Genomic DNA, 11101 nt, shown 5'->3' with positions numbered 1-11101 from the left:
GTGTGCACCCCACGTTCCATGTGTCTCAGCTTAAACCAGTCCGCCTCAGCCCCCTGTGCCCTCCTTCCACGCCCCCTCCTCCCGCCCGGCTCGTCGGCGGCCATCCGGCCTATGCGGTCCGGCGTATCCTGGATGCGCGCCGGCGCGGGCGCGGCTGGCAGTATCTCGTGGATTGGGAGGGGTACGGCCCCGAGGACCGCCTCTGGGTCCCGCGCTCCTTCGTTCTGGACCCTCGCCTCATCTCTGCTTTCCATGCTTCTCTCCGCAGGCGGGGTCCCGGCCTGTCGCCTGGGGGCGACTCTTGAGGGGGGGGTACTGTCATGGTCCGCGGCCTGGCGTCTGAGGTGCTGATGGGATGCCCACTCCCGTGGGCGTGGCCGCTGACTCCACACCTGCATCCCATCCCAGGCGATCACCAGGTGGACCATTTAATCCTGCCCAGCCTGCTGCTCCACGCCAGTCCGTAATCGTCCTTCAGCGGTAACGCACACCTACGGGAAAGTCCTTAGGCAATCCTATCCGTGTGAACTAGTACTAACTCTGCCTTGTATACCCAGATCACTGCTCGGCGTGTTTTGAGTCACCAGCCTGTCCACCTGCCTGTCCAGAATTTGGATCACGATCAACCCCAGCCGCCTCGCCCTTTCTGGAGCTTCTCCCCACGGACCCTCACCCCTCCCTCTGGTTCCCTTGGCCCCGCTATCATCGTAAGACGCGTACACTACCTCCCCTCGTATGCTGCCGGTTTACCCGCACCCCAATAATCCTTTTTTCTTTTTCTGTTTCAGCCTCCCACGGTCCCGCTCTCGGCGTTTCCTGCGCGATTCTTCTCCCGGTCCCTCGGTTTCTCTGGTTCCGTGCGTTTTCTCCCTTCTACTCTCCCGGGACACTCTCAGTTATAATAAAGTTTATTTTTTCTCTCGTACCGCTGTGTGTGTGTTCTGCTCCTGGGTCCAGCTTGTGTGTTGAACTTCGGTTCTTGACAGCTGGGGAGAGGGAGGTCTGGGCCTCTTTGCTTAAGCTGCTGCCCCTGCGACCCGGCCTCGGACAAAGCGGATGAAAATGGATGGATGGATGGATGGCAAGCAAACTACGTACAGACTTAATGTTTAACGACCTGGAAATTGTGTGGGTTCAGTTACACCCGCTCTATGGCAGGCCTGTATTAGCAGGTTGCTGCTATAGACCCCCAAGTAGTAATATGTTGTATGTAAAACGAATCTGTGAAATGCTGGAAAGAGTAACTGAGGAAAACAAAGACATGTTCTTATTAGGAGACTTTAATATCAATTGGTCAGCTCCTTCTTGTTCTTTAAGGAAAAAGATAAGTTCATCAGCGTCGGCTTGTTGCCTGTCTCAGATGATCACCATTCCCACCCGGGTCACGGTCAACGCTGGAGGTCATAGGTCATCATTATGCATTGATCATATATATATACAAATGTTCCTGAGCATTGCTCTAATATTGTTTCTATTCCAGTTGGTTATAGTGACCATAATCTTGTAGGTTTGACCAAGAAAATGAAACCACTGAAAACTGCACAAAAGATTATTTTTCATAGATCATACAAAAATTTCAATGCAGATAAGTATATTAATGACGTAAAAGAAATTCACTGGACTGACATCTGCCTCGAGAGTGACCCTGATATGGCATTATCTATGTTTATTGAAAACTTTTGCTACCTGGCTGACAAACATGCCCCCTTAAAAAGATTTACTGTTAAAAAGAACTACGCACCTTGGTTAGATAATGAACTTAAGGTTGCAATGTCAGAAAGGAATATAGCAAAAGCAAAAGCACATAAGTCTATCAGTCCACAAGAGTGGGCAAGATATCACGAGTTAAGAAATCAAGTAACTAAATTGAATAGGCGCAAGAAGAAAGAATATTATCAACTTAAGCTCAAGGAGGCCAATAAGGACAGCAAAAAGGTGTGGAAAGTTTTAAATAATATAATGGGTAGAGATCTTGCTATGGTGATGTCTCACATCTACACAGGTGGTAGGTTTATAAGTAAAGCTAAGGACATAGCCAATTATTTTGCGAATTATTACAGCAATAAAATAACAAATTTAAAATCTAATATGAGCAAAGGCAATCCCACCTTATCACGTCGTCTTATACAGGATGTTATCATGAATAATAAGCTATGCCAATTTAAGTTTGAGGCAGTGAACGTGCAGATGGTAGAGCGCTTATTGATATCACTTCCTGACGATACATCCTCCGGCTCTGATAACATAGACAGTAAACTGCTCAAACTTGCAGCCAAGTTTGTGTCCCTTCCTATATGTCCCATATGTAATAGATCTTTGGCATGCAGCTTATTTCCATTGCAGTGGAAAGAATCGAAAATAATTCCCATCCCTAAAAACAAGAATGACGTTTTTAATGGTGTCAATAGCAGATCTATTAGTCTGCTCCCCGTTCTAAGTAAAATTATGGAGAGGATTGTCTATGAACAAATTCAACATTACCTAATAGAAAATCAGTTACTCACTCAGTTTCAACATGCCTACAAACCTGGTTATTCCACCAGTTCAGCTCTTATTCACATGACAGATAACTGGTACAAATATCTGGATAATGGGAATTTGGCCGGGGTGGTATTTTTGGATTTTAGTGCTGCATTTGATTTGATAAATCATGATCTTTTGATAGATAAACTAAAATGTTATGGATTTTCACCAGCTGCTTTGTGCTGGATGGAAAGTTATCTGTCTGGAAGAAGGCAAAAGGTTTATTATAATGGTTATTTCTCGGAGGGCTGTGAAATGAACTGTGGTCTACCCCAAGGCAGCTGCTTCGGTCCACTTCTCTACTCAGTCTTTACAAATGATTTGCCGTATGTCCTGGATAAATCTCATCTTGTAATGTATGCTGATGATTCCACCATGTTTTATTCAGCCAGTAGCCACTCTGAATTGACAAGCGTGTTACAACTAGATTTGCTGAACGTGTTTGATTGGATAAGTAAAAACAACATGATTATAAACGTGACTAAATCCAAATCCATGTTAATAGGAAGTAGAGTACGCTTAGTCAACAGCCCACAACTAAATCTTTCCATAGCTGGATCGGCATTAGAACAGGTCACCCAGATTAAATTACTTGGTGTTACCATAAACCACCACCTTTCATGGTCTCAGCACATCAACTCTGTTATTAAGAAAATGGGACAGGGCATAGCTATAGCTAGGAAATGCTCTTTTTACATCACTTCTTCAATTATGAAAGATGTCATTAATGCACTAGTATTATCTCATCTAGAGTACTGCTCAATCATTTGTTCTGCAGCTAATAAGACAGATCTGAACAGACTTCAGTTAGTCCAAAATAGGGCGGCCAGATTAGTGTTAAGGTGTTCATACTATACAAGTATTGATAAAATGCACGATAAACTTTCTTGGCTTTCTGTACAAGCTAAATTATACTATGGCTTACTTGTATTTTTAAAGAAAGCAATACTGGTAAACACACCACACTTTTTTTATGCTCAGTTGCAGTATCCAGATGAAATACATAATCATGCTACACGATTCTCAACTAACCACAATTTAGTAACTCCTCGAGTTAAAAGTAACTTTTTGAAAAACTCTGTTATATTTAAAGCATCTTTTCAGTGGAATAAGTTGCCTTATGCAATTAGAGAATTGGCTTCTATTCATAATTTTAAAAATCACCTAAAAGCCTATTTAGGCCGTTTTTAATGTATTTGTAAAAATTGTAGAGGGTAATGTCACTTGTAATGGAAATTGTGTATTTTGTTTGAGTGTTGTGTTTTGGTTTTTTTGCTTTTTTATATAATTTTTAATATTCACATGTTTACATTTTCAGAATTGTAAAACCTTATTGTGGATCTAAGAGCCAAATTATGTGGACAATTTGCATCCAACTCATTGTGTAACATTTTATTTGGTGGTATTTGATGGTTTGGGCCCCAGGAAGACTAGCAACCACTGTTGTGGAAGCTAATGGGGTTCCTTATAAATAAACAAAAAACAAACATGTGCAGTGTTTATACCGTTACGGAAAAAACATGAAAAAAAAAAAACCCCATCGGCCCAAAAAAACAAAAAATCACCATCGGCCCACTGGGCAAATGCCCGGTATGCCCGATGGCCAGTCCAGCTATGTATTCATCTCAGCACAACTAAAACATGCTGACTGACCTCAGAGTTTCAAGTCCACATCCTGGACTCTCCAGGAAACCACACAGATGCTTCACTCCTGAATCCTGCAGCTTGTAGTTAGGGCTCAGCTCCAGCAGTCTCAGATGGCAGGGGTTGGACTTCAGTGCTGCTGCCAGATAATCACAGCTGATCTCTGACAAACCACAGACACTCAATCTGTATAAAAAATGAAAGATGTAAGTTTATTAGACAAAGTATGAGCTTGAAATCATTCAGTGTTTCATCATCTGTTCAGAGCTGAAGAAGGTTCAGAATGTAGAAGTTTAGAAAATGGAAACTCCAAACAGCTGAAGCCAACAGGAAGCAGCTTCAAACAAACACAACAAGAGAAAAAACTCTGAATGTTTCACATTAAAGTCGTACATTTATCATAAAAACAGGACAAAGACTTGAAAAAGTCGTGTTTTTACTTCCAGGAACCACAAGGCTTCACTTTTAAAGGTGAAGTGTGAAAGAAATGGACATATTTGAAGTCCAACACCTTTTTCCAGTCACATTATTAACCCTTTAAGACCTACCATAGAACCAAGTCCGCTAGAGGTTATATTATATGTTTACATGCTGTGGTGCCATTTTTGGGAGCATTTCAAGTTGATATACATCAATACAACCATTATATCCCAAATTTTAATAATATGTCTGAATTAAGTGCAATTACATTTACATATTACATACAATTACATATTAGTAATTACATCCATTGCAAAAAAGTGCAATAAACTACAAAATAATTTAAAATCGTTTTACTTTTTTTTAACATATATTTCTAGTTAGAGAAATTTAAGAGGCTTATCCCTCAAAACTGTAAATACAAAAAAGTTGCACAAAATTGTTTCCCACCACAGGAAATTTATTTTAAGTGTCTTAATAGTTTTATTTTTGAAATACACCAATTTTCATATACTGCAGGAAAAATGAAAATAAATATTATAATGTAAATTTGCAAAAAAAACAGCATTTGCATTAAAATAAACTATTTCCAGCAGTGCAATATGAGTCCTAAGCATCCCAGAAACGACACAGAAAGTCATGAAGTCAAAGATAACTTTTAAAAACACCAGTATAAGCTCATAAGGCCCTGATGGTAAAAAACTACATTTCCACAAAATGACATCACTCCCGCTTTTGGGCAGGACATGGAGGACATATGATAGTTCGCGCTGATGGACGTAGGAAATGTTACAAATAGCTGATCGGATCGGCAAAGCGTGTTTCTGGAATATTATGTTTTTGTTGTTGCAAGTGATTTTTATGCAGTTTTTGCAAAGCTTTATGTGGAAGGAAACTGTGACCGAGGACAAGCTGATGGCATAAGATGTAAGTACAACTCCTCCGGTTTCATATGCAAAAAAATTATTGCGCTAGCTTACGTGGTTGCAGTGTTACCGGGATTTAAAAAGAGTTACTCAAAACAGAGCGTGCCCGCTCCGACCGGCTTTAAAGGGTTAAAGCAGACAAACTACAAGCTCATTTTCATTCCAACAAGTCATCTTCTGACCTGGACTAACAACACTGGTCTCTATGTGCAGCTGGCTGTGAGACCAGTGCTCAGGGAGCGTCTACAAAGTGCAACACTGAAAGAACATCACACACTCATTTGCTTCCATCATCCAACCTGAAGAGGAAACAGAGACGCCTCCCCTTCAAAGTAAAAGCTGCTCCTTTTGGACACAGTATCAAAGAAAGTCTACAGTATAACATAGAAAAGACAGAACAAAGTTTTGGTTGTTTTTAAATTGTGCAGAAATGAAACTACACTAAGCTCAATTATGTGACAGACATTTCATCCCATGTCAGTTTGGCCTCATCCTGGGCCGGATTATCCAGCACACACTCTGACCACAGGCCCAGGGGCCACGCACAGCTGGGCTCCATCCAAGAGACATGAAACAAACCAACACAATAATAAAAAGCACCATGTGATCTTCTTACATCTTCAAGACAAACATAGTAAAAACATGAGCATATTTGTTTCCTGATAAAATGATGTGACAGGTAGAACAGAGTAAAGTGGTGGTGTTACAGCCTTTCTCCCCTCTGCTGCCGAGGCTGTTAGTCTCTCCCAAACTCAGCTACAGGACTTCCAAATGAATGAAAGCAGCAGAAGTGGCTTTACAAATGAAAGAGGAAGAGGAGAAGAAGAGGAGAGGGAGGCCACCCTGACCATCACTCCAGCTGAAAACATCACACTTCCATTAAAGTTGGTGAGGAAATGTTGAGCAGGATGAGCTGCTGGCTAATCTGGAGGCTGTAGCAGCAGCTCACAGTCACAGTGGATTTCCACTCATGAAAAAGCTCTGGCTGCTTCATTTCTCATCTCATATCAGAGACTTTAAAGCTTCACTGAAGCTGTACTGTGATGCTTCCATATTCCAGTGAGGCCTCCATAATGATTTCAGCTGTTCTGTACACACACTGTGTGCCCTGTATGGCTCAAAGTCTCTGCAGCCTGTTTTTACCTGCTATCATCAGATCTTCATCATCCTCATTCACATCCCTCACACACTCTACAGCCTCATCAGCACTGACTTCATCTTCACTGACTGATGGAGCACAACATGAACCTGTGGAGGCTGAAACACTGTCCTGTCAAACATCTCCCCGTCACCACTCCACTTCTGTCAGCCTTTAAATGAACCCTGCTCAAGTCTGTCACTTCTGTTTGGAGCCAAAAGGAAAAACTGTTGTTCAGTCGTTTGGAAAGACAACATTTCTGAAAGCACTCAAACTTCTTCACATTTGTCTTCAGACACATCCTGAACATGTAGGAACTAAAGAAAGTTTCAAACATCAATCAAAGACCTGAAATATAGAAAAACAACAACAGCCGCAGTCAGTGAACTCACCTCAGAGTCTCCAGTCGACAGTTTGGACTCTCCAGTCCAGCACACAGAAGCTTCACACCTGAATCCTGCAGCTTGTTGTTACTAATGTCCAGCTCTGTCAGATGGGAGGGGTTGGACTTCAGAGCTGAGGCCACAACTTCACAGTGAGACTCTGAGAGTCCACACTGAGTCAGTCTGTGATGATAGAAAAAATAAAATGTGTTATTATAAAAGCAGAAAATCTGCATTATAAACACAGACTGAATATATATGAAGACAAAACAGAGTGAGGTCATAATCTGATGAATCTGCTCTTCACATCTGTGCTTCAGCTCCTCTTACTGTGTTTGACATGACACAACGATTGAGTCTCTCTCAGACCTGCAGACTTTTAATGAGAATCTTTGTTTGGCTTTAATCTGCAGATGAAGGAGGAAGATGGTGTCACATTTAGGCTTCCATAATGTCCACAGTCTGTCACTGAGATCTGATCCAGAGTCAGAGTGAAGACACACATTTGGACTGTTTCCTGTTTTGACTCCAGAACATTTTGAATGAGTTCAGCTCAGTGAAGAGTTCCAGCTGGAAAGATAATCTCTGTTTGCTACCTGCTGTCAGGTACGACTGTTCACGTCCACACGCAGGAAAAACCTGCTGACTGTTACCAAACGGAGCAGAAATCTCATCACTGGACAATAATGATGAATGAACTCAGAGCTGCTGATATCAGATCTGATTTCAGGGGAACTAAACACAGAAATGATTGGCTCATTTGAGCTTTCTGAGCCATTATCTGCTGCTGTGTCGCTAGTTGGCAATAAATGATTTGTATTCCTGTTCAGGGCTTCAGTGTTTATGAGTCCAGATCCAGGTGACAGCAGGTCAAAATGATGTTACCTGTCTGTGTCCAGCAGCAGACTGTATTCACTTTGAATATTGTTATAACCTGACATGGATCAGTTTGTCTTTGATTGGTTTGTAAATGTCACTGTTTCCATTGGACCTGAGTGACGTACAAAGACAGAGAGGGAGAGAAAGGAGAGAGAGGATGGAGACAGCAAAGAGAGAGCAAACACAAACAGGTGAGAGTGGACAGGTGACCAAGGTCAGCAACCAATCAGAGAGCTTCTGTTTGACCCACAGTCACTGATGATGACTGCACATAACCAAGCAGTGTGTTACTCTGATATCAAATATGGATCCTGCTCTTATAATAATGATGATCAGATGATATTATTGTGTTATTTTGTAGCTGAATACGATGTATGTGTGATTATCAGTGAAAGAAGCAGTGAGGAGGATGGAGAGAGAGAGAGGACAGAGGGAGAAGTTAGAAACACTAAAAGGATTTTTCATGGATTTCATGGATGATTTGAGTGATTTCCAGCAGGACACTTAAACATGTCAGTGGACGTCCTAAAGAACATATTCACTGATATGAAACGTGTCATTGAACAGGATCAATATCAGTGGAAACATGGTGGAAACAGCTGTGACTGCATGGATGTGACACACTTCAAATCTGTTCTCCACTCTTGGATTTGGGATCCATGGAGCTGCTGCTGAGTCTGTACAATAAAGGAATGGTGTGGAAGGTTGCAGCGTACGGACACAAACACTTTGTGGTTACAATCTGATTTTATTTTCAACATTAAACTACTAACCTACACTGATCAATGATGTTAGTGATCACATCTGGACTCACCCAGCCTTTCTGCAGTTCCTCACAGCTGGAATCAGTCTCTGTCGTCCCCGCTCTGATGTTTTGTACTTCAGCAGGTCCAACTCATCCAGAACCTCCTCTGACATCTGCAGCATGAAGGCCAGAGCTGAGCACTGGATCTCAGAGAGTTCCTTCTCTGATCTGTTCTCTGACTTCAGGAACTCTTGGATCTCCTGAAATAATGAGAGGTGGTTCATCTCCATCAGACAGTGGAAGATGTTGATGCTTCTGTCAGGAGAGATTTTATCACTGTTCATCTCCTTCAGGTTGTTGATGACTCTCTGGATGGTTCCTGGACTGATCTCTGTCTGACCCAGCAGACCTACTAAGAGTCTCTGGTTGGACTCCAGACAGAGGCCATGAAGGAAGCGAACAAACAGGTCCAGGTGGCCATTTTTACTCTGGAGGGATTTCTCCATGACTCTCCTCAGAAATACATCAAGTGATTGGAGATCTTTGTTATCAAAAAGACTGAAAATCATCTTGATTAAAGATTCTGATTTTAGAAACATCTTCAGCACCTCTGTCTTCCTGCTGGTGTGAAAGTGGAACATGTAGACAGCAGCCAGAAACTCCTGAATGCTCAGATGAACAAAGCTGTAGACTGGTTTCTGGAAGATCACACACTCTCTTTTGAAGATCTCTGTACAAACTCCTGAGTACACCGAGGCCTCTGTCACATCCAGACCACACTGCTCCAGGTCTTCTTGGTAGTACATGATGTTTCCTTTCTCCAGATGTTCAAACGCCAGCCTCCCCAGCTTCAGAAGAACTTCCCTGTCAGCCTCCGTCAGCTCCTGTGGACTCGTCTCACGTCCCTCATGGTACTTGTTCTTCTTCCTCTTTGTCTGAAGCAGCAGGAAGTGTGAGTACATGTCAGTCAGGGTCTTGGGCAGCTCTCCTCTCTGCTCTGTAGTCAACATGTGCTCCAGAACTGTAGCAGTGATCCAGCAGAAGACTGGGATACTACACATGATGTGGAGGCTCCTGGATGTCTTCATGTGGGAGATGATTCTGCTGGACAGCTCTTCATCACTGAATCTCCTCCTGAAGTAATCCTCCTTCTGGGCGTCAGTGAAGCCTCGTACTTCTGTTAGCCTGTCAACACATGTAGGAGGGATCTGATTGGCTGCTGCGGGTCGGGAAGTTATCCAGACAAGAGCCGAGAGAAGCAGATTTCCCTGGATGAGGTTTGTCAGCAGCTGGCTGACTGATGACTTCTGTGTGACATCAGACAGCAGCTTCCTGTTGGTGAAATCCAATGAAAGTCTGCTTTCATCCAGGCCGTCAAAGATGAACAAAAGCTGAGAGACAGCCAGCTTCTCTGCTGTAACCTTCTGTAATGTTGGATGGAAAACATGGAGCAGCTCCAGAAGACTGTACTGCTCATCTCTGATCAGGTTCAGCTCCCTGAATGAAAGCAGAACCACCACACTGACATGTTGGTTCTCCAAGCCCTCTGCCCAGTCCAGAGTGAACTTCTGCACTGAGAAGGTTTTTCCAGCACCAGCCACGCCATTGGTCAGAACCACTCTGATGGGTCTCTGTTGGTCAGGTAAGGCTTTAAAGATGTCCTGGCACCTGATTGGAGCGTCATGGAGGGCGTCCATCTTGGAAGCTGTCTCCAGCTGCCTCACCTCATGTTGGGTATGAACCTCTTCACTCTGTCCCTCTGTGATGTAGAGGTCAGTGTAGATCCTGTTGAGGAGGGTTCTACTTCCTGTTTCCTCACTTCCTTCAGTCACACGTTCACATCTCCTCCTCAGGCTGATCTTATGTTCATCTAAAACCTCCTGCAGACCAACATCTGCTGAAAGAAAGAAAAACAATGAGACTAAAGAGAAAGAAAACTCTTCAATGTCTGAACAACACAAGAAGTCCAGTTTTCAGAAATGAGTCCATCAGCAGACAGATGTTCAGTCTTACTTTGTACACAGCTGCTCTGACTGACTGTCTGCAGTCCAGCTCTGCTTCTGGATCTTTCTCCACACTGTGCAGAAGCTCTGATGGTGACACAGAAAAGTCAAAGTGGAGATACTTCTGTCCACCTTTGATTAGACTCATTATAAAAAGGAAAACAAAGTTTGAACACAGTCATGTTTCCAGTTCACTGACTTACATTTATTCCATGGACACTCACTCTAACCTGAACCACAGCTACAACCCAACATTGTTGAGGCCTCATCTCCTCCTTTCCTGACTGTAGAGGTTAAATATGCAGCAATCAACAAATAAAAGAATTTGGTTCATTTCAAAGAAACTCACACGGTGACCAAGTAAAGTAACCGTAGTAAAGGAGACAACATCCCGTTGATGGTGGGATTATTTGAAAGATTTGCTTTAGTCACGTCACCAA

General features: G+C 42.8%; 1 protein-coding gene across 1 annotated transcript; it reads right to left on the bottom strand.

Moving 5' to 3' along the window:
* Positions 1-318: 318 nt before the first annotated feature.
* LOC308399731 (protein NLRC3-like) lies at positions 319-10355 on the bottom strand (the record flags this gene model as incomplete). Its single annotated transcript, XM_080887132.1, has 5 exons — positions 319-472; positions 4177-4353; positions 7044-7217; positions 8728-9593; positions 10209-10355. The coding sequence occupies 5 exons, from the start codon at positions 10353-10355 to the stop codon at positions 319-321; spliced, it is 1518 nt and encodes a 505-aa protein (XP_080743258.1).
* Between the last annotated feature and the right edge of the window lie 746 nt (positions 10356-11101).

The sequence above is a fragment of the Rhamphochromis sp. 'chilingali' genome (assembly GCF_963969265.1).
Source record: "Rhamphochromis sp. 'chilingali' genome assembly, chromosome: 1".
Taxonomy (NCBI): Eukaryota; Metazoa; Chordata; class Actinopteri; order Cichliformes; family Cichlidae; genus Rhamphochromis; species Rhamphochromis sp. 'chilingali'.
This window is presented reverse-complemented; position numbering and strand designations above follow the sequence as displayed.